This window comes from Ctenopharyngodon idella, chromosome 10 (assembly GCF_019924925.1).
Source record: "Ctenopharyngodon idella isolate HZGC_01 chromosome 10, HZGC01, whole genome shotgun sequence".
NCBI lineage: Eukaryota > Metazoa > Chordata > Actinopteri > Cypriniformes > Xenocyprididae > Ctenopharyngodon > Ctenopharyngodon idella.
The window spans coordinates 9,853,397-9,878,146 of NC_067229.1; the positions used below are offsets into that span (position 1 = coordinate 9,853,397).

The 24,750-nt window shown below is 37.7% G+C and overlaps 1 protein-coding gene across 6 annotated transcripts in view; it reads left to right on the top strand.

Annotated features, from left to right (window-relative positions):
* Window positions 1–23,331, top strand: part of camsap2a (calmodulin regulated spectrin-associated protein family, member 2a) — a 39,232-nt gene extending 15,901 nt beyond the window's left edge. The window contains exons 3-18 of one of the 6 annotated variants that reach the window (XM_051910651.1): window positions 5,918–6,079; window positions 6,857–6,940; window positions 10,199–10,231; window positions 10,606–10,747; window positions 12,084–12,223; window positions 15,016–15,106; window positions 15,201–15,297; window positions 15,420–15,457; window positions 15,543–15,612; window positions 15,702–17,721; window positions 18,556–18,692; window positions 18,777–18,997; window positions 19,469–19,559; window positions 20,387–20,505; window positions 20,809–20,927; window positions 21,006–23,331. In XM_051910651.1, coding sequence (XP_051766611.1) covers window positions 5,918–6,079; window positions 6,857–6,940; window positions 10,199–10,231; window positions 10,606–10,747; window positions 12,084–12,223; window positions 15,016–15,106; window positions 15,201–15,297; window positions 15,420–15,457; window positions 15,543–15,612; window positions 15,702–17,721; window positions 18,556–18,692; window positions 18,777–18,997; window positions 19,469–19,559; window positions 20,387–20,505; window positions 20,809–20,927; window positions 21,006–21,311 — 3,870 coding nt within the window. In that variant the 3' untranslated portion in view covers window positions 21,312–23,331. The remainder of the gene's footprint in view (window positions 1–5,917; window positions 6,080–6,856; window positions 6,941–10,198; window positions 10,232–10,605; window positions 10,748–12,083; window positions 12,224–15,015; window positions 15,107–15,200; window positions 15,298–15,419; window positions 15,458–15,542; window positions 15,613–15,701; window positions 17,722–18,555; window positions 18,693–18,776; window positions 18,998–19,468; window positions 19,560–20,386; window positions 20,506–20,808; window positions 20,928–21,005) is intronic. The other 5 variants (XM_051910652.1, XM_051910654.1, XM_051910653.1 and 2 more) reach the window with 5 other exon arrangements.
* Window positions 23,332–24,750: the final 1,419 nt, after the last annotated feature.

Below are 24,750 nucleotides of genomic sequence, written 5' to 3' on the forward strand. Positions count from 1 at the left end.
AAGGTCTTACGGGTTTGGAACAACATGAGGGCAAGTACTTAAGGTTGCAAGTACTTCATTTTTTGGGTGAACTAACCCTTTAAAAGTAATGGCTTATAACTCTGGTACATGGTTTCGTTTGATAGAAAACCTTTCAAATTTTGAAGAAAATAGATTTTGATCATGTTTGGAGGTTCTTATGTTATAACACTGCTGAGAAAACCCCAGGAAAAAGTAATGCAATTTATTGATTTATTTTGTTATTATTCATGCTTGACAAGATGAATATTAGACAGTATATATGACCGGTCATAAAATCAAGTTTGGGCTTCTTCACAATCATGTCAACTGCACATTAAATTGCGATCGGTTCGTGAGATTGGCCATATTTAGTGACTACCAATAGAGTCATAGAATGTGATTATCGGCCGATACCGATCTGCGGCCGATCGATTGGAGCATCCCTAGTAAATGATGCCTAATTTTCATTTTTTCTGAGAACTATTCCTTTTTGTACTTAAATTTGATTCGAGTAAATTCTGTGCAATAATTTTTACTTTAATGACAAAGGCTCCCAGGGCACGCATGGCGATTGGGTGTTTCCTGCTTTCCCGCTTTTTCTTCAACTCCTTTTTGTTGATATTCTCATATTAATCCTCATTCAACAGCCAGGCAAACTTGTCAATCAAATCCTGCATCTTCACAAACAGTCACGGTCAGGTTGAATGCTGTAACTCTGCACGCCGGCCTGACGCTCTCCCCTCCCCACTGTTCACACACGCTCTGTTGCCATAGCAATGCCCTGTAAAGGCGGGAGGCAGCATGCTTACAAGGTGGATCCATTAGTGCAAAGTGCAATTTAAATCCAAAAAGCCAAGGTAAAAGTAATCTTCAAATTGAGGATTAAAAGGAAAGGTTGCACAAAGCTATATCAGCATTATTCAGGCCTGTGTTTTTCTCTTCACCAATCAGACTCAGCAGATGAGATGTACCTCGACACGACGGGAAATCACCTTGTCTTACCTTAAATATTAAATGCTTGCAATATTTGATGTGCCTTTTGGTTTAGCTCAAATGAGAATGTCTAGGCAGGTGTTTCACCAATAGGTCCACTCGAAAGGAAGAGATGTGGTTTTGTTCAGTTGATTTAGTTCTCAGGCTGTCTTGGAGTGGCGAGGGAGCCTCAGAGGAGAATGTTTTCAGCCCGACTCCAACAAAAGCCTGTTTACAAAGAGCCGTTTCTAACGTGTCAGTGCTGTTTTTTAGCGGTCACGGCTAGTATGTCTCATCAGCATTGTCCAGCCTTAAATTTAGGCCAAAGACAAGTTAGTTTCCTTGAATTGACTGTGGGAAAGGAATTATTTTATTATGTATGACTTTTAATTGTGTATTTAATTATTATTATTATTTTAAATATTAAAGAAAATGTAGATTTAATTTTTCTATTATCTTCAGCATTATAGGCCAAAGATTGGTTTAGCTGTGTTTTTTTTAATTGTTTTTTTTTTTATTACCCACAATTCTGAAGCAAACAAATTTCATATATATATATATATATATATAAAGCAAATGCAATATATATATATATATATATATATATCTGAAGCAAATGCATTCTTTCACCTATATAGGTGAAAGAATGCATTTGCTTCAGAATTGTGGGTAATTAAAAAAATATATGAACTATACATTCAGATTTGTTTTTTTTTGCTTTTGAGTTTTGATAAATGCATCAATATTTCGTTTTTTTTTTTTTTTTTTTTTTTTCATTAAACGTACAGCCCTACCCAGATGTTAGTATTTTTGTGTGCATTTATGATGCCGTGAAGAGCAGTGATTGCTGGGAGTGGAAACCAGGGGCAGTGCTTTATGAGAAATTCATTACAGGACAGTTTCTCCTTTATACAAGGATGGATAAATATGAAAAAGTTGCTTTTTTGGACAAAAGGTTTTGCATTATATAACAGCCTAATTTTGTATTTGTAGGCTGCATTTGTTTTAGATCTTCAACGGGAACATGATTATAAATGCATGATTTGAAAATACTTTCTGTGGGAAATTGTAGTAAGTACAGAAGAAAACATTTCATGGGTAAATTTCACTTCAGACATGTTGAGCTTTGGTGCTCACATAAGAAACACAGGTTCAAATCCAACCTGCAACATCTGTTGATCTCATTCCCCATCTTGCTGTCCTCATAAAGCCTAAAAATTAATAAACCATTGAGCTGTTAATCTCTGTTTTGAAGCTATTATGAACGGATCTTCGTCTCAAGCCAGAAGATCAAATCATTGCGCACACTCTGACCATTAACATCCATTCAAACTGCAAAATGTTTAATCAGTAAAAGTATTTATAAGTGTAATCAGCTTAAAGGAGAAGGCCGACTCTTACGCAACAGACCATCTTCTGTTTTTTCTCCTGTGATGAGACGTGGGAGTGTCACAGCTCATGCGGAGAGGAAATCAGACCCACTCAAGTGAGAAAAATTGCTGAGTGAACAGCATAACTCAGTGTCACTGGGGTCCGTCAGAGCGAATCTAACCGCATTCATACACATCTGATGTGACAGAAAAGCTGTGCTGTGGCATTCTGAACTACCTGTTCAGCTCAACGAGCGCTCAGATTTACAGTGAAAGGTCAGAAATTTTCCCAGGCAGCAAAAAGCACAGTGCTAAGAAATGTGTAACATCTGCATTTGGAGTATTCAGCATAAACAATTATAAATATGATGTAGATTAAATAATGATAAATGTGCTATGAATTTTTTCTTAAAATATTTATCATTTATGCATATGCAGTCTTGGTCAGAGTTATTGGCACCTTTTTATACCATACTTTTTGCAACTGCCTTTTGCCAAGATAACAGCATAGTCTTCTTCTATAATGCCTTATGAGGTTTAAGAACACCTGATAAGAGATCAGAGACCATTCCTCCGTACAGAATCACTCCAGATCCTTCAGATTCCCAAGTCCATGTTGATACACTCTCCTCTTTAGTTTTCTATATGGTTCAGGACTGGAATGGTCATGGCAGAACTTTTATTTTGTTCTCAGTGACCCATTTTTGTTTTGAATTTGATGTTTGTTTTAGATCATTTTCCTGATGGAAGATCCAACCATGGCCCATAATAAGATTTCTAGCAGAGGCGGTCAGGTTTCAATTTTTTTTATCTGTTAGTATTTGATAGAATCCATGATGACATGTATCTGAACAAGATGTCCAGGACCTCTAGCAGAAAAATAGGCCCACAACATTAAAGATACAGCAGTATATATATTATGGGTGTAATGGTACATGTATCACGGTTCTGTGCATACAGTCAGACAACAAATACAGTCAGTCACAGGCGATCCACACTCCAATTCAGAAAGGAGCGTGTGCGGTAATGCAACACTGTTTGCTAACCACCACAACAGGAAAAAGTGCAAAAGAGACGATCTGTTAGGGGTGAGGGGGAGGGCGATTTATATGTGAATCACAATACTATGTTTTAATATTAATAGTGTTATTAATCAAAAATAAGCCGCGAAAAAGACGCTTTGTCTTTGCGCTTCGGCTTTGTGTCTTTTTCGCGGCTTATTTGTTTCCGCCTCTCAGATGCATCCAATCCCGAATTCAGTTCTCTTTCACTGCTAATTGTGCTTGCATGGTCAAATACACACACACAGTTATGTCAAAATGCAAATTTTTGCACATTTAAACAGTTGGGAGAAAATCTAATGTGTAACAGTATATAAGATCTGTGCATTTATTCTTAAAGGGGCAGCAGCCTCATAAACTGTTGCCATCTATTTTATTAATGTTATTAAAAAAAATCACTTGCTGCTTTTGACTGAATCACTTTTGTATCTTTAATATGAATCAATTCATTTTTAATTTATACAGTGAAGACTATACAGTGTTTTATTTTTACATTTGATTATTCAATTTCTATAAGATTTCTTACTACATGGTAAATAAACCTAGGCTACTGTAACTGATAAACTTTAAAAGTTTATTTAATTTGTATATTTTTTTCTTTTGTATTTGTCCTATTGTTTGTCATTTGTTTCCTTGTTCATATCAAAATATAAAAAATATTTGTTAATATCAAAAATAATATAAAATTTCCTGCCTTGCCTGCCTGTACTGTACCAAGGTCGAACAAACTTAATTTGCACTATTGTCTGTTCAAAATAAATGAAAAGAAACCTATCATTGGGGAATTCTTGTTTTTTTTTTTGTTTTTTTTGTTGTTGTACCATAACCAAACTCGTATCAAACATGACCCCAAAACCGAGGTATGTACCAAACCGTGACTTCTGTGTCACACACACACACACATATAAATATTTGTATTTTATTTATTTATTTATTTTACTTTTTGCGTTAAATCAAAAGTAATTTAATATAAAATGACAATTAAATTAAAAAATATAACCTTGTATCAGTCATTAAGGAACGCTTAGCAAGCTAACAAATTAACAATGACAGTTGATTGCTTTAAAAACATCAGTCAGTCAGCTGGAAGGACAGTGACGTGAACATTGTTTATTAGATGTGCTCAACTCTTCTTGCAGTGTTTTTTGATTCACTCTTTACCCACTGTGCACCAGTCCTTTCACTGAGGTCTGCTTTCAGCAAAACAAATTCAATATCCTCCTAAAGTGTCTTATCTCTCTGTGCACACAAGGCTTTTAATAAGACAGCCACATTTTCATTTGTGGTCGAGATGGGGGGTTCATTTTTCATTTGCTTGTACCCAGATGACATGACCATCGACATGACCGTGATGGGGATGATCCGTTGTTTTGCTTGTTTATTTTAAATGGATAAATTAAGGGCGATGTCGAAAGTGTTATTAGACACCGTGGGGAAGCACACTTCCCATCTTTACACTAGTTATGTTAACGGATCTCGCAAGAGGACTGAATCTAAAACGAGAGTGCGTCCAATTCCAAAGCAAACGATTTTTATGAACCAGTTCATTTTAGTGAATCAAAAACATACAGCATAACCAGTGTAGTCTAATTCCTGACGAATAACTGTTTAGGTTTGGTCACATTTACCGTTGTTAAGAAAATTTTTGCCGGTGAAATCCATTCCATAGAAGTCCATGTGATCTGGAATTTTCAGTGAGAGTGAAAGATTTCTCCATGCAGATTTTGCAAAGGGTTCAAATTGGTTCATGTGGATTTGCTGCGCTGACTGACAGAAAGCTGCTTGGTTTGAAAGTGACTTCTGTGTGAGCTGTGCTTCACACATCACTATTGACTAGACACAATGTGACCGCACCTTTATGAGCTCATTCCTTTTCGTATGAGCTCAGTGAATCAAACCAATAAGTCACAATCAGTTTAGTTTCAATCAAGAACGAATGACTCTTATGTGTTGATTATTTTTAGCGATATAGTCCGATTCCTAAACGAATGTCTCTAATGAGTCTGTTCTTTTAGTGAATTAAACAGATTATAACTGTGTGAGACTGAAATTATGTAGTAGTTTGCCAAATCTTTCTTCCTTAAAAATACTAAAAGAATCATTAATAGTACCATTAATAGAATCATTAATAGTAGGATTCATTACATGTAATCAGAACCAAAATCATTAAATTCTTTATAGTCCACATCCCTATTTTAGAAAGAGTGATTTTCAGGGTGGTCACACCTGTCAATTTCACTCGTCAAGTACAAGATATTATATTTATAATGTTGAAAGAGGATGGGCCCCCAAGAAAGAGCAGGAGCGACTGTCCTATCTCAGGGAAGATAATCTCTAATTGGGTCGAGCAACAGGGGACGGATGCTGCCGTTTCCAGGGCAACAAACTCCAGAGAGAAACGACTAGCTGCCAATTGAGAGAGTGACAGTTGTCAGTGTGTATATTCTGGAGAATGGGCCTGTGTCAGCACTTTAACAGGGCTTAACAATCTTTTTATTGATTTGTCGTTCACAGAGCGCCCACCTGGCCATGATTGACACGCTGATGATGGCGTACACAGTGGAGACGGTGAGTGTAGAGAAGGTGATGGCGTGCATGCAGCAGTACTCCACCGATTACCCAGACGGAGATGTGCCCTATGACACAGAGGATGCGGTCACCAGCTGGATGAATAAGGTCTTTTTTCCTATTTAAGTCCTGAACTTGTCCATAATGCAATGCAAGTGCATTTGCTGTGCCTGATCATCATCTTATAAAAACCTTTAACAGAGACAGAGGATTGACTTGAATATTTCCTCATTGGCACGTATCATCTCTGAGGGCATCTTTGAGTGTATGTGACGGGATGACTTTTGTTTACATTCCCTTGCAGGCCAGCTGTACAGGCAGCCTAAATCAAGACACTACCACAAATGTACACACACACACATGCTAAACAGACTGTGAGCAAACCATGAGGGACTGCAGGGAAATTTCTGTTCTGTTTGTTAAACATAAACAATACAATATTTGAATATATACAACAAATCAACAAATATATCTCCATTTAATAATGCAGTAATGCAATAATTAAACACTAATTTTGGGGCAAACAATTGAGATATATGAATATACTATATACTGTGTGTATATATATATATATATCTATATATATATATATATATCTATATCTATATCATATTACATATTATTTGTTTTTTAATTATTTTGATTTTAGATTGTTATAGTTTATAATATAATATAATATAATGATTCCAAAACATTTTTGACAGCTGAACACCTTTATAATACACCTAAATATTTACTTGAAGTACCCTAAGATTTTAAGTTAATATTTCAATAATTTAACATTGGCGTATCTGTTGTGTTTGTTCTGAAAATAAAAATGTTAGCGACTTGTGTATATAGACTAACATATAGAAGTTCAAAATCTTTGTTTTATTCATTTTCAAGGTGAACGAATACTTGAAGGAAATCATAATTCAAGAGCAAAGGAGAATGGAGGCGCAGAACGCAGAGCCTGTTGAGAATCCAAAGGTAAGTGTGCACTTCCTGTTCTAGCTGAAAACCAGCGATGATTCAAGTCACTTTCATCCGTAGGAGGAGAAGATACAAAAAGTGCCAGAGATAAAGATGGATTTTTGTCATAATGAGCACTTGTACGTCTCCGAAATCTGCTTAGAACGACATTCTGCTCTGCTAACATGCCAGTGAAATCTTTATTTTTCATGCCTCAAAACTCAAATACTTTTACAGATTATTCTAAAACTTCTGTTTTCTGATACACTTGAATATAGTACAATTTTACAAGGCTGAATTACTTAAATACAAGTTTGGTTCACAAACTTAAAGGTAGGGTATTCTAGAGAGGCTAGCAACATCAAGCTAGCTTTGAAAGCATGAGATCCCACCCTCCCTTCAGAGCATCTCCAAAGCCACGCCTCCTCCAAAAACACATGAACGCACACAGCAGAGTGCAAAGCGCCACGATGAGTGACGGCGTTAAATTACCTCACGTCTCAAAGCGCATAACATTATAATAATAATGAATGTAAACAACTTACAGAGTTCTTTCTTGTACCACCAGAGTCTGAGGACGTGAACAGGTAGAACGTCACAGGTTGCCATCTCGTAAATATGGTCACATGGCGTGAACGCAGTAAAGCTTGTTGTTTTGGTTCAGGAGGAACTGTAAAAGGCGGCTACTTTTGTTTGTGGTGCTCTGTGACTGTCTGTCTACAACTGCATAGCCTTACTGAACGCGCAGATGACGTGTGATGTGGGAGGTATGGAAATACATATGTTGACAGGCAGGTAGAACATTGTATCATTGCTTTAGGACCGAATGCAATGATTCGATGAACATTTTTTGTTCGTGAGACTTCCACAGAATATATATGTACATATTTTAATATTTAGAACACTTCTATTATTGATTGCTATCAGGATGTTAAGAGAGTTTCAACCAGTATAACAAAAAGTGTTTATATAACAAATTACCTACCCTACCTTTAAACACAAAAAGAATGCAAAAGATTTGTGAATACTGATTACCAAAATATTTGTTGTCATCAACAGCTGGAAAAAGAGCTAAACAAAATTAACATCTCAATATTTTTTCAGCCTTTTAATGAAATTTGCTGTATATCTTGTTCAGTCAGAAAGTTATCTGCCCTGGATGTTTTTACTAAATTGACTTGAACAAATAATATTAATAATTTTTATTTAATATTAATTTATTAAATTTTGAACTTATATGGACCAATAATATAACAATACACTATTCTCCAAAAACATTATAAACCAGGAAAAATGCCATGTCAGCACTTCAGACATTATTACTAGCATAATTATGTAATGAATCTGTTGAATCAGTTTTGAACTGATTTGTTGAAATGGACCATTTAAAAAGACATTTTAAAATCTGCTATTAAAATATTCAAACATTAAATATGTATCATAAATATTAAAATCTATTGTTAGATCAACTAACATTTACACAGTGAATCAAATTACCATCCGTAGGCATTTTAAACCACCTGGATTTGTTGTCTATTCAGATTCTATATAACATTTGCCTCAGATTCTCCTTTATAAGTTGCTAAGTTGACCTGAATTCACAGGACATGACGGATATCATCAGCCATGTTGTCATGTTGCTGCATGAGGGCATTTCTGACTTTGCTGAATCACAATCCTGCGGCATGCAGCGTCCTGATGTGGACGTTCTGCCAGGTTGATGTAAGAGCAAAATATTTGCTGATTCATGTTTAAATGCTTCGCATTTTATCTCCCTGTCCCGGTGTGACAGTACATTTGGCGCACGCGGCGGGATGACGTCAGTCTCACCTTGTTTTACCTTCTCTTGGAGGGAAAGAAGCGCACTACGCCAATGTACACTGCGTCCTTGTTTAAATCCCTAGACACTGCAAGCCTCCACTAACTTCCCAGTGCTACTTTTGCAGCATTTGGTTTTTGTTCCCCAGAATTCCATCTTTAATGTCATAATCTGAGTCTACTGAGAACGTATGAAGTGCAGAGTCATCACACGGAACTGTGTCGGGTGTCTGACAAAGTTCGGCCCACCCTGTCCTGAGGTTGACTCTGGGCTAGGCATCTGACGTTAATGAGAGCAGTCAGTTCTCAGAGGCACTGTGCACTAGCATGTGTGTGTTTGAAAGGCAGTGTGGACACAATCAGTGCCGAGGAGGAATGTCAGGCGGTTACACAACACTATAAACATCCTGAAACAGTCAGCATGGCATGAAGCGCCCAGACTGACACACAAACACACCAGATGATTGTAGCTCTGCATACATAATATAATATAATATAATATAATATAGACTTGCACTTTTTTAAGGTCTTAAACTACACTCTTGTTTCTAGACATAATCCGCTGGCAAAAGACTAATCCTGTAACTTTGCAGTCTTCTTAGGGCATCTTGGGTAAAAATGCATTCATATTGTGATTTACAGGGTTTAATGTCTCTTAGATCAGAGAGTATCAGTTTTTCTCTTCTTCAGTTTGGACCCCTACAGATATTTTGGCATGCTTTTGATTATACTTTTTCTTTTTTTTTTTTAAGCTTTAAAAAGTTGAGAGAAGCTTAAAACTGTGAAAACTAAAGACATTGGAAGAACCAGTACACTGTGTCCTATCCAGCCGTAACGGCGCCAAGCAAAAACCTTTTTGGTTGCTTGGTCTTTATTTCTGTGTCAGTGGTGTCTGTCTATCTATCTATCTATCTATCTATCTATCTATCTGTCTGTCTGTCTGTCTGTCTGTCTGTCTGTCTGTCTATCATCTATATCTATCGGTCTGTCTGTATATCTGTCTGTCTCTCTGTCTGTCTGTCTGTCTGTCTATCATCTATATCTATCTGTCTGTATATCTGTCTGTCTCTCTATCTGTCTGTCTATATGTCTATCTATCTATCTATCTATCTATCTATCTATCTATCTATATGTCTGTCTGTATATCTATCTGTCTGTCTGTCTATCTATCTATCTATCTATCTGTGTCTGTCTGTCTATCTTTCTATCTATCTGTCTGTCAGTCTGTCTATCTGTATATCTATCTGTATTATTATTTGTGTTGTGAAAACCCCTCAAGTTTCAAGAGTTGCATTATTTGTCTGCTAAGTGTTTTCTGGTGATCTTGTTTGTAGTAATGAAGACATCGTAATGCTTAATCTGATATGGGACGTAAACAGCTGATTACGTTAAATAATCTCTGCTTGCTGACGTGACTTCTCTGTCCTTCTCTCTCATTCATTCTTTGACTGGCTGAAGTCTCCAACCAAGTGGTATATGAAGCTGGTTCCTGTAAGTGTAATTGTGAAATGCCTTATTTTATGCTGGCTTTTTCCATCTCGTGCTTCCATCATGTTTTTGTTGCCATGACAACTCTTTCACATTGTCTTCAGCTTCATTAACCACGCAATAAACTGTTGGCATAAACATATTTATATTAGGCTGTTATGTTGCCATCCAGGTATTTGTTCTATTTAAATGTCACTTCTGTTAGTTAAAGTTCCTATCACATGTCGTATTTTCAGTACTTTGCCATACATTAGTACATTGTTGAATAGGCCATCTTTTTTTTTTTTTTTTTTTTTTTTAGTGAAATGTTTAATGTCTATGTAATATTAGATGTGTTTTCGTCTTCTGAATCATTTGTTTATGTCTGTTTGCTCCAGGCACGTTATAGGAAGGAGCAGGTTCTGCCCAAGATGGTTCCCTGGATCCCCCCGGTGGACAACCTCCTGAAGGACAGCACAGATGGCTGTGCCCTCGCCGCCCTGCTGCACTTCTACTGCCCCGCCATCGTCAGCCTTGGAGGTACGTAAACCTGCCAAAACCCTCAACATTACTGTGCACTAAATAATATGCAAGGTTCAGAGGGAATAGTGTGTGGGAGCTGTTGAAGACAATGTGTAATCAAAATGAACCCTATTTACTTTCTTATTAAATGCACACACTCTTATGATATAGTAAGGATGCACCTGATATGCACAATTCAGGTTTAATTGCATATCATAAAATGTAAATGAGGATTTATGATATATTCATGGAAAAGTTTTTCACAATATATTTTTTTAAAATATTAATTATCATTTATCATTTAATATTTAAATATTTTTAAATATTAAATGATAGACAAATGTTTTTCCTATCATTGCATCAAAAAATACAGTAATATAGTGTATTTTTATTTAATGTTTTATATTATAAAATAAAATGATATATTAATGCTAAGTATAATATTATTATATTCATATTTTCTACAATATTCTAAAATATTATGCATTATACAATAGTCAAATGTTTTTTCATAACATTTCATAAAAAATAATACTGTGTATTATTTTAAAATTTTGATGTTATGAAATAAAACATTATAGTATTACTGTAAGTATATTATTAGTATTTTTATATATATATATATATATATATTTTTTTTACATTTTAAAAAATATTATATAATATTTAAGTTGTTGAAGCCCAGACAAATGTTTTTTTTAATCATTTAATAACAAAACCATACAAAAATTGAAAAAAAAAAAAATATATATATATATATATATATATATGTAATACTACACATGTATTAATACTATAATTTTTTATTTTAAAATATAAAATATAATTTATAGAATAGGATGTTTATGTTTTCACAATATTTTATTTAGATTTCAATTTTCTATTTGGTATTTATTCTGTTTATTCTTTATGTAAGCATTATTTACTCCTGAACATTCATTTTCACTTTAAAATGTCACATTACACAAGTTTTAAATGTTGTTTTTAACATGCTGTAAATCGATTTCAGCCATTTTGCAAGTTTCATTGGACTTTGAATTAGTGAATACAATAGTGTACAACTGCTCATTTAGAAAGCTTTTATATGACTTTAATCATCTTGAATTTACTGTTAATCTAATCGCAGTGATGAAGAGGACTAGAACTGTTCCTCCACCTAGCTGTGAAATCAAATGATGGATGCAATTACATTTATCTCCAAAGGCTAAATCACATGACTGGCATTTAGACCATGATTAATTGGCTTCTCCGTGATTGGTTGAGTCCTTGTAGAATCTGCCACATAGGCCAGATGATCTGTCTCACTGAGTAGTGCCTGATTAGTGTAGCACTTTGAATTGTCTTTGATTTACAGACATTTGCCTGAAGGAGACCATGTCACTGGCAGACAGTCTGTACAACCTACAGCTCATCCAGGACTTCTGCAGGGAGCACTTGAACCACTGCTGCCACTTCAACCTGGAGGACATGCTCTACGCTCATTCTTCCCTCAAAGTAAGCCTTCAGATACAACTTCCAGCGTCCAGATTTGGTTTCAGTTAGGAGTGTTTTACAGCCTGATGCCATAGTTGAACCTTAAGTTCCCCAAGTTCATTGCCTTCAAATTTCATTGGTGGAAATGTTACAACTGCAGGTCCAGGTTTGTCAAATTTCTCAGGCCACAACATATGCGATTGGTGGGATGCTGTTATTTGGAGCCCTTTTCTCGCAATAGCGCAAGTGCCGCCCGTGGGAGTTGGCTTTGTTCCTGTTAAAAAGCCAAAAGCATGAGGCGTGCCTTTAAACGCTGCTGTTTAAACCAGCCTCCCAATGGAAGCAGATTCTCCAAAGACTAGTGCCATTGACTATAACAGTAACAAAATCATATTAAAAATAACCAGCAGATTTTTAAAAATAGGAAGCATGGTTTGTTTGATAAGCCATTGTGGCTTTCTACGCCAAGCAGCCTAGACCCTTTTTTGCTTTTATACTGTGCTTTTCAATGGGAAATACCTACTGATGTGAGATTTTCTTCCTCTTAATATCTTAAAATGTTATTAAAAACAGAAAAAAAATGAATAGAATCAAACTGGTAGTACCTTCAGACTACTCTGTCAGTTCTAAAACAACTCTCTCACCATTCTCAATGAGATCAGATGGTAGGGAAGACCAGTTTTTTTTTCTTTCCGAATGTTATGTTGTCATGTCTTTGATCTTGGTCCACTCTGGTCTGGGCTCTGGACTGGATAGAAAGAACATCTGCAGCCAAGATTTTCAGTCATGGATACTGAGAAGCCTTTCTTCTTGAAATAAAGATGAATGGACATTTCTGCCTGTAGTGTTAAATCTATAAGATGAAACGGTTTCAGTGGTTATAGAAAGAGAATGTGGAGATATAGTTTGGCAATTTATGGTAAGGCAGTCACAATGGATTTGGAAACCTGGCCACACTTACTAACCCATAAAGAGGTTGTTTGAAATAACCTTAGAAACTTAGAGCAATTCTACTGGAATCAACGTCCCACCTGGTTTTTGTTTAAACTGTAGTTCAAAAAATGGTAGCAAAATCTTACACTGTGTTGGGTTTTATTTGCACATAACAGCCTCTGGTTAGAGGACATGATCAGCTTCTGATACAGTCTGATACAGTGCCAGACTTCAGAGCTGAATTTCAGAGATGTGAGTGGAATTGAGAGCAGGTCACTGAGCTGTAACCTTGACCCAGTTTCTGTCAGTGCTCTAATCCTCGCTGCTTCCTTTTATCAAAATGTTCAGTGCAGTTCGCACATGTGCTTCATGTGGTGTTCCTGCAGAAGATGCAGGTTTGAATCTGGAATGTATTCTGACCTGATCTCATTCCCTTCTCCTTTGTTTCCAGTATCCTCTCAACTGTAGAGTAAAAAGTTGTTAAAATCCCAAATGAAATAGATTAACAAATGAACAAAAGTCTGACATAGATTTACAGAATAAATTTAACATGTATATTTTCTATATATAATTATATGAATTTTTAATATTTATTTTTTTCTAATTTAATATTTTAATTAGCATCACAAAATTAATATTATTATTAGTATTACCATTTTTAATTGATTGACCACAGTAATGCGCATATAATAAGCAACATGTTTTAAAAAACACTCTATTTAAAGATTCCATTTCATTCTGTTGTCATGCCGTTAAGGAATTTACATACGCGTCAGATAGCATAATTCATTTTTTTACATATTATTTTTAACATAATTAATTGTACTAAATTAACATTTTAAATTGGCATCCCTAATTGAAAGCAACATTTCCATCCCCTAAAACTATAGATAAGCCTTCTAATAATATGTTCACGCCTTATGTGTGAATAAGTAGGTAGACAGGCAGATGGGGGAGAGGACGCGTGTGCCAAACACCATCTGGGTACAGACACGCGCCTGCTCCGGCTCTTTCAACCACTCCATACAGATGTTACCAGTCGACCCCTTTATTTATTTTTTTAGTTATTGCTAATAGCACTGGTAGGTGAGGTTTCATGACAATGCATAAAATCAATGAGGTTATGAAGAGAAAATACAAATTTCACTAGAGTATATTTGACAATGGTTGGTGTTGTTTTTGTTAATTTGCTAGCAAGTGACATCAATTTTATTATTAAAGGCTGTTGCAAAGGTTAACAAATGATGCCTTGGATTATATGATGAATAAATGTTTTAATCATTTGATTGTATGGAATAGATGTGGCTTAGCGCTACTCTAGCCTATAAAGAGAGCAAAGACTCTTTGTTGAAAGTCAATTAAAATGCTGAGGTAATGTCTTCTGGGAGTGGCCTCAGATAATTGCTGCTGTTACCCTGTGCCTTTTAACTGCTAGGTACAATTTCTGCTGAGTGGGAATAGTGTATCAGAGGCATTTTTCATCTTGTCAGGTACCCTTAATGAATTCAAGGTCATGAATTCTGTGGTCTTGGCATAAAGATGTTGGTCATAACACAAAAAGATTGTGTTATAAGACCAAGCAATAAAAAGCTATATATACTGTACATTATATAATTCCTTAACATTCCTTATATATAAGCTATACAATTACATTTGAAGGAAAAGAACATTCTTGTCTCCAGGTTGTGCCTGTTCATTCACTAACAGGATTTAGAGAATTGCAGAGACATCTTGTGGGAGAGAAGGACTATTGCATGTACTGGTTTTATACAAACATATCATTTTAGTGGGAAAATGCTTGCACGCCTCTCCTTAATATATATATATATATATATATATATGAAATACTAAAGGTATTGTTTTTTGTTTGTTTTTACCAGAATAACTATCTTGTGTTTATGGCTGAGCTCTTCTGGTGGTTCGAGGTTGTTAAACCACAATTTGTTCAACCTCAGGTGTTGGACACTGAAGGTAAACTAATCTTATAACAGAATGTTTTTTTACAGAAATGTTAACCAGTGTTCTTTACATTTGTATATTGACAAATTTGTCTTGTGATTTATAGCACCAGCCCCTTCACTAAAAAATCTGCCATCTGTGCCCATCTCAAAAGTCACAAAGAGAAGTTTCATGGAAAGACCTCCTAGTCCAGACAGACCAAGGTATATAAAAAATATCTTTAATGAAAAAAATCCCCCTCCTTTTTTTTTACTTTGCTTGTAGCTGTTGCAATTCAAATATAAAATTGCATTGATTATTCCTATTTTTTATTTTTATGTTTAAGTCTCCCCCTCCGACCTCAACCACAGACTTCAGGCTCAGGTAAATTTCATAAAATATGTTTTATGGCAACAAAATATAAATACTAAATGCACCCAGTGCTATATAAATTATATATGTTACACAGGTGAGATCAGGCGATCAACCTCAATGTCATTTGTGGACAGCTTCATGGGTACTTGGCCCAAGGAGAAGAAGTAAGTGCAGTTTTATTTCATTATTGAGACTTTAAGCCATAGAGTTTAAAACGTATACCATTGGATGCCATCCTGTCTTCTTTCTGCAGGTCTGCTGCTCAGGGTGTGTCCTTTGAAATCCCATTTGATAAAGAGTGCACCAATCAAACACCTACTGGCCGAGGAATGACTCGGTCTGCCAGCACTGAAGGTTTTGGTTTCAAGATGCCCCACGGGACAAGGGGCATCAAGAGAAACCTGTCCTTTCAGCCTGTCAATGGCAAGAACATGGGCATTGAGGAGGAAGGCTGTCCTGACAGCCAGCCACAAAATCTTAACAGCCGTCTAAATGGCTCAGGGCCACCTAGCATCGAAGAGGCCCTTGAGATCATCCACAACTCAGAGAAGCAATCACAGAGCCCCAGGGCCCATGCGGCCGGTGAGGGCTTTTTTCTTCACCTGCAGAATAAAAGTGAACTGAATCCCAAAGTAAAGGATGGCGAGCTAGACTCCATTTCAGAATCATTCAAAGGGGTTGCTAGCTCATCCACCACCGAAGTAGACACCGGCATCCATGTGCGGACAGAAGACATCCAAGAGACATTAGATGAGGACTCATCCCTTAGGGATTGTACTGTCAGCATGGAGCTTGACACAGATCAAGACTTTGAGGCAAGAGCTTGCCATAGCCAAGGCTCTATTAGCCCATGCCCCAGCAGCCTTGGTGCCAAGTCCCCTGCCGGAAGTATCCCAGCCCCTGCTTTTACACCTGGGATAAAGATGACCAGCTTTGCTGAGCAGAAATTCCGTAAACTGAATCCAAATGTGGAGGCCAAAGGTGGTGCTTCCCAAGGCACAACACCAGATGGTTCAGATCTCACCATTCCTCACTCTGTCTCCTGGGCCCCTTCGCCTGATATTAGCCCTGCACATCAGCCGTCCAAGGACCCAGCCCAGGCCATGGCTACAGAAATGGTGCAACTGCGCATGAGACTTGAGGAGAAGCGTCGAGCCATTGAAGCCCAGAAAAAGAAAGTGGAGGCGGCCTTTACCCGACACCGTCAAAAGATGGGACGCAGTGCTTTCCTCACGGTTGTCAAGAGGAAAGGAATAGATGGCACCTCACCATCTCAGGAGGACACTCCCAGCTCAGAGGGAAGCAAGACGCCAGTGGAGACACCCCAACCTGACAAGTCTCCGCTGAAGTCCGCAGGTGAGGACAGCACATGCGAGGCGGACCTGATGGAATATACACGCTCCATTGAGAAGCTCAATGCTTCCCTGAGCTTCTTGCAGACTGAGATGCAGCGACTTGCCCAGCAGCAGGAGGTAATCATGCAGATGCGGGAGCAACAGGCCTGGGTTGTGTCACCACCTCAACCTTCGCCACAAAAGCAGGTACGAGAGCTCAGAGGGAGTGGGACACGCTCTTCTGGGTCTCCCTCACCTGCAGATTCCCCTAGAGCTACACACCGTTCCCCTACAAACCTTAAGCGGAAGTCTGCTTCTTTCCATTCCAAGACACCAAGGACACCCAGACCCAGTGAGCTAAAGATCACTCCCTTCAACCGAGTCTTGACCGTTCCACAGTCAGTGGACAGCATCCCACGCCTCAGAAGATTCTCCCCTTCTCAGTCCGTGTCCTACTCGTTTTCTTATTTGGGAAGCGAGAAGAAACCACCATCAGGAGCTGAAACCACAGACAAGGACATTGAACAAGGCCTTGAGGCATTGTCTATTGAATGTTCTTCTGGAACTAACATCTCCCCAACCAAAGAAACTCAACAGGCAGTAACCGAAGACACTGACTTGAGTGCTAAGGAGCCAGAAGATAAAGGGAACAAACCAACAGAAGAAAGGGAAAAGCTGAAAAAGCCAACAGATGAAATTAAGCCTGCAGTGGAATCTAATGTGTCAGAAGTCTTGTCGCAGATTGTAATGGAGACCGTTTTTGTCACTCCCACCGAGCCAGTTGACATTGCCCATCAGACCAACAAAAATTTGATTGAGGTTCCACTGTCTGTTCTCAAGCCCCTGGATGGACAGGCGTTAGAAGAGGAAGGCGAAAAGGAGACTTCAGGGGAAAATCAGGACGATGAGCAGAAAATGTCCTGTGGATTCTTCTTCAAGGTAGATTTGAATGTCAAAGGATCCTTTAGCTTAGGGAAACTTGGAAATTAACTCTTCCAATACCACATGTTGTGAATACTTAGTGTTGAATGCTAAGGCAAGCGTCACTATTACTATTGCTTACTGTTAGTGATTAGAATGTAGAGTTAAAGAGTTAAAGTTTTAAACTTAAGTGTGTATCTTGTTCCACATCAATTGGGCTATGAACATGAATGATACTTCAAATTATGTTTGTTGAGGATATCGCTTTTCTAGACTTTGGGGTAGGATATGTCCTGGGCCAGTAAGCAAACACCCAGAGAACCTTAGCAACCACCTAAAAATGAGCTAAGACAATACAGAACACCTTGTTAGCCAGCTAACAGTGCCCTAGCAACTATCCAGAACACTTTAGCATTGTGGTGGCTAGTGCCAGTCGCATTTTATAAAGAAACTTTAAAAAATTGTGTTGCTTTAACTGTCAAAGGCCATAGTTAGAACCCGAAACACCGTATTACCATAACTTTAGTTTGGGAAAATGCTGTGGTGTGACTAATATCTGAAATTTTCTTAGCGTGTACAGTCGCAGGAGGGGGTTAGCTTGGGACAGATCACTGGAAAACGCAGCTGTTGGATCTAGGTCAGAAAATGGAGGGAAATAAATCATTTATTTTGTGATGTTTGCATTCTGCTGGGAGTCTGAGCAGTGTAGCGATCTGGTTTATTCAGACTGATCATATCAACATCAGTGTACTGCCTTCAGATACCTTGTTCAGATACTTGATACACATGAACATAAAAAGGCATTAGTAGAAATTCTTGATGTCAGATCTGATAATGTTTTTATGTTGTCAGGATGATATGAAAGGAGAGGACAGCATGGCCATGAAACGAGCGGCACTTCTGGAGAAAAGGCTGAGAAGAGAACGGGAGAGCCAGCAGAGGAAACAACAGCTGGAGGCAGAGCTTGAGCAAAAGAAAGAGGAGGCCCGGTAACAGCCAGCCCATCTGTCAGCCAATCTAGAAGTCTAAATTTTTCCCCAATATTCTTAATTCAAATATCTGTCCTTCCGCAGGCTGAAAGCAGAGGAAGACCGCATGAAGAAGGAAGAAGACAAAGCCCGGCGGGAATTTATCAAGCAGGAGTACCTGAGGAGAAAACAGCTGAAGCTTATGGAGGACATGGACACGCTTGTCAAACCGCGGTCTGTGGGGGCCAAGCAGAGGAAACCAAGGCCCAAGTCCATCCACAGAGATGTGATGGAGTCCCCCAGGACTCCTGTCAGGGCCACGGCAGGTAAAGGGCGAGCGCCCCCTACTGGCAAAGCCCGGCACTGTACGCTTTGTGCTACTCTCAGCCTTTTCCTGTCCAGCTCACTGCATCCCTCTGTATTTCCTTCTAACAAGTACTCTAACATTTTACTTGCTCTAAATATCTATTCTAACCAATTTAATCATTTTCTAACTAATGTAACAAAGTAGTTGAACTAATTTAAACAATCTTGCTGATTTTTTTTATTTTGTTCAACTTATTTGGACACATCCTACTGTACAAGACAGATGTAAAGTAAATTTTACAGCTCCTTTATAAATACAATATATATAAACACTTTTGTATGTGTTAAGACAGTTTAAAGGAGCTGGAGAGGCCATTTAGCAACATCATTACAGAGAGCTGTACTATTATGAGGGTAACACAAAGTTTGGTTGGGCTTGCTGTTGTCTTGTGTAACTGTGGGTCCTGTCCCGTTTTCTGTTTTGCATCTAGGTTCACGACCTCGTGTTTTTTCAGTGTCCAGTCTGTCTCTGGCCTCTCTTGGAGATAATGACAGTGTCAACTCGGATAGGAAAACACCCAGGTAAGAGGCACTTTAAGCAGCCAACAGAATAAGAAAATGTTTATTTCTTGTGTTTCCCTGCAATTGTATGTATTTCTCTAACTTTACTGTACAATACTAATCCAGTATCCTTTGAATTCTCTGTATTTTTCCTTCGTATTCTTGAATGTTCTTGCATCTTAGAAGCAATAGCTTAGCATCTGGCAGTCTTTTCTTCTTTTTGAGCTCTCCTCGTGTGAGAAATAGAAGGTCAGTCTTAGTTAAATAAGACTCTTTATGCATTCATCTTCTGTTCAAGAAGAACATCCTGTTTTGCTATGAGCTTGGCAGCAACACGAGGAATGATCCCCAATCTTTGAACTATAAAAATGGCTATTATAGTTCACCCATCACTGCTTTTTTTGTTTTATTTTGTCATTATCAAACAAGCATTGATTTAAGGTCACTAACCCTCACACTGGCATTGAACGGCACTGAAACCACAAAAACGCTACAGTAAAGATCTGCACTTCACACTTATGCAAGAGACTTATTTAGAGGCTTCAATAATGTTATTAAAATAATTATTTTAAAAAAAAAATATTAAACTGGTCTCAATGTACATTTAATAATCAGTTGCTTTCTGAAATACGTCACATTAAAAGTATTTTATTTTTGTTGTTTCATTTGATGCTTATGACAATGAAACATAAATAAATACATAAAAAACACAATGTTATGATTAAGAGCTATAAATCAGTCCCTAAGTCCTCACTGCCTGATTTCGCATGAGAGCAGGAGTTGTTAGTAGGTGTATCAGCACTGTTCCTGTCAGAGTTTGCAGGACTCAGTTTATCATGTCATCCCAGTAGGCCTGACTCGGCAGACGGTTGCCTTTCGCCCACTCGCTCCAGCAGTCGTAACGGAGAGAAAGACTGGGAGAATGGTTCCACCACATCCTCACTCACATCCAACACCGAATACACAGGTTAAAATACTTTTTCACTGTATTTGACAGCTGCAACTCTACTTCCAGTCCACCAGAGGGAGCTGCGGTCTGTATAATAGTTCTGAGCAGTACTCTCTACATAAAAGTTTTTTTAAATGGCCAAACATTTGAACATTATGAACATAATTCCATTTTGTATAAAACATGCTCAGAACTTCAGGTGATGGCTCCATCTAGAGGACTGGAGGGTGAACGGCAGACTCAGATGGTACAATAACTTATTATATTCTATTGTATTAAACTATGACATTACATAATACCCCCTCTATATCTTTGCTGCAGGTCCTAAATTATATAAGGAGCCCAGTGCAAAGTCAAATAAGCATATAATTCAGAATGCTTTGGCACATTGCTGTTTGGCTGGCAAAGTCAATGAGGGACAGAAAAACAAGATTTTGGAGGTAAGCATGTCCGTTGATTTTCATTAAATTTATACTATATTTTATGTTTTTTTCATTATATTTATTTGTTTTCTCAAGGAAATGGAGAAATCAGGGGCCAACAACTTTCTGATCCTGTTCCGGGATTCCGGCTGCCAGTTTCGCTCTCTTTACACGTACTGCCCCGACACGGAGGAGATCACCAAGTTGGCCGGCATCGGTCCTAAAACCATCTCACGCAAGATGATCGACGGCCTCTACAAGTACAACTCGGACAGGAAGCAGTTCAGCCAAATTCCAGCCAAGACCATGTCTGCAAATGTCGACGCCATCACGATCCATAGCCACCTGTGGCAGACCAAAAAACCAGGAACACCGAAGAAAGTAGCGGCCGTAAAGTCCTAGTGTTTCTCGACGTCGGATGTACACAATCTCAATGCACTTGTTTGTACATATTCTAATCATACAACACTTTTTACACTCTTCCGTCAGATTTTGTTAGGACACACAAGTTGGCGAAAATTATGCACAACTGGTATGTAAAACTCTACGGGGTGGCAAATGGATCAAACTCATGTGTCTAACACCCAAGACTGTCTGATTCAAGTTGTTTTACTGCACCGTGTATGTGTTGTTTTTATGTAAATGTGCCAAAAAAAGGAAATAATGAAAAGTTGTCATGGATGACCTATTTTAATTTGGTACACTAAAGCACTGAATGTTCTTAGTTTGTACATAAATCTCGCACATATGTTGACGTGTGGCCTTATGTTGCTGTTTTGTTTAAATTTTAATCTTGTTTTTATTAGATTTATTTTTTACGATTGTCCTGTTATGATTGTACGGCTGCTTATGGAAAGGTTCTCACATGCATAGCTTGTGATTATAACAGTTTAGTACTGCAAGGGAATCCTGTCATATCTAGTATTCATTAACCAGTGTGTTAAAGTGCAGTGAGTGGCGTTGTTTGCAGGCCGAACCCACTTTTGATGGGTTTTTCAACATTATCTAATGGCATTGATTCACAGCAGGATTGTGAATTCATTTAATTTCGTTCCTGTAGGTGTATTAACTTTTTTTATATATATATATATATATATATATATATACATTTTGTTTTGTTTTGTTTTTTTGACCGACTGAAGGAAATGTTCAGCTTAATGATCTATTTAATCAATATTTATCTTTCATAAAAGGTCTTAAATAAGACTAGGGGTTAGAAAACCAAACCTTTCTGTTATATCGGTTTATTATTGTTGGTGCGAAAAAAAAATCAGGTGTATTATGATAGACTGAATTGTTTCAACGATATTTCCATGGATTAAGATATGCTGGAGTAATAACCATTTTCAAAATACTTTTGTACTGTAATGTATGCTTGTGCTTACTGATCTGAAGTATTTCTCTGTCCTGGGTCACACAGAACTATTAAAAGCAGTTTACCAAATGATATTTTACCGGATTGTTGGAGACATTTCCATGTTTTGCGACTGAGGGCTAAATCATTTGAATGGTAAATTATTTAAAATAATAAATAAACTTTTTGACTTGTTGAAGAGGTCAAAACAAGCCACATTTTGTACGCCTGGAGTCTCTGTGGCATTTTAAGACATTGTGAATCACAGTCTGTTAGCATTCCCCCGTAAGGTGCGATCATATTAGCGAAATTTTGCTAAAGTGAAATTTCTTGGGCAAAAATGGCCATTGTCAACAGTGTAGTGATGTATGAAGCATAGCTCACACCAAGTCATTTTCAAACCAAACCGCTTTCTGTTGGTCAAAGCGGCGAATTTGCGTGACCAACTTCAATCCGTTGCGAACTCTACATGGGGACATTTTTGCGAAATTACCAATATTGCGAATACCTATTGAAATGACACGATTTCAACAGCGAACATTTGCCGAACAATGATAGTTAAATGTGACCGCACTTTTAATCGTCTTAAGGCAAAATGTGGCTGTATACGGGTAGAGGCGTTTGTTGCCTGACGAAAAAAACAGCCTTCCTTTTGTGCTCTTCATTTCAGTAGGAATTGTAAAAATTGTCATTATTTTTGACTCCTGAAACAAACTTGCACACATGTTCTCACATACAAACATCTATTAAGTAGTTCTGACTGATGTGTCTGTGTTTGGAATGGAAATAATGCGCACAGCCTTTAATACAAAGTACCCTGTTAGGACGCCATCTTTAATCCATTAGAAAGGTACTACTGTTGTACTACTGGAAACGGAATTATTGTTTGGTCATTTCTGGCCACAAATGAGGGTTACTTAACTGTAAATGAGCACGATTGAATACTGTACAGTGTGTGTTCTCTGATTTCTCCAGCACGTCTCTCTCTTTTATTTTCTTTCAGGCGTGCATATTGTTCAAATAACATGTTCGATTTCAATTGCATTCAATAAATTTCGCATGGCCTCAGTTGCAGCCTGCTGATTATTCTTTAACATAAGCTATTGAGTCCATTCATCTGTATTTCATGAATGTATGCCACAATGCATAGTAAAATTGCAGTGTTTAGTTACTAGAAAAAGTGCTCACTTCAGTACTAGTAGTGCATACTATATATGTCCTGTCAAGCAAAAAGAGTGGTTGTGAGGGAGCATGTAGAAGTTGGCACTTCTGAGTCCAGACCTTAAATTCATTGAACATGTCCATCAAGAGGTCCATCAATATTTGGTCAAGATCTTGTTTTGAAAATGCAAGAGTCAAGCACTCTGTAAAGTCTCCTCCAGCACATCCCAAAGACTTTAAACGATTTTAAGATCTGGACTCAGAGGTGCCAATTCATGTGGGAAAATGATTCTTCATGCTCCCTCACAACCATTCTTTCACAATTTGAGCCTGGAATATGGCCATGATGTGTCTTCCTACATGGTTGTTTAAGAAATGAAAAGCTACACTAAAGTTAGAAGAGCCATTGCCAAACATATAACATGCTGGAAACATAATAATCACGACATTAATGATCCAGTCATAGACTCTTAAGTATTCACTCTTATAAACATTCATCGTGCTATCTCTGTCAGCTTGAAGACGAATCTGGAATTTCGATCAAATACAGGCTATATTGCTGTGTAAAACATAGAGTAGGCTATGTTTCAAATGTTTATTCATATATGTAAATATGTCATGAATTGAGAAATAAACTTTTCCTTGAGCTTTTGATATATAAGAGGTCATTGTACTATAAGAATATCCTGTAAGTTTCAGAACTGAAAACTTCCTTGTTAGTCCAATACAAGCTTTTATTGACACCAGGCCCATTGAACGACTGATCCTGGAATGTGCCTGTCATAGATAGGTGAAACGCCGCCTCCACAGAAGAAATCGACACCTACTTCATCACTGCAACGTTAGCCCCGCCCACTGGCGTGTTAGTGAGATGAGGAGAGAAGAGTGATAGCGTGATTTTTCCCCCAAACCAGTTCAGTGGAAATCCCACCCTGGAGCCGAATCTAAACATTTCACTGGCCATGTCAATCACAATAACGATTGCCTACACCCAACCCTGATCCCTAAACCTACCCGTCACTGTAACCTCAGCCAATGAAATTGGTTGCAGGGCAGGGATTTCTGCTGAACCGTTTGGGGAAAAAAATCACGCAGAGCGATACAACAGGACACAATTAACATTACCTTTCAAAGGATCTTTATGCTAGGAATATGGTTATTTATTTTCAACAATGTGAATGTCCCAGTTGAGCTTTATTTATTTTTATAAAATGGTTAGTTCCTTGATTCTGATTGGTCAATAGCTGTTTTATTCACGATAAAACACGGCTATGACCGCTTCACCTAACAGTTTTGTGTATCACTACGCTACACCCTTAGCAACCA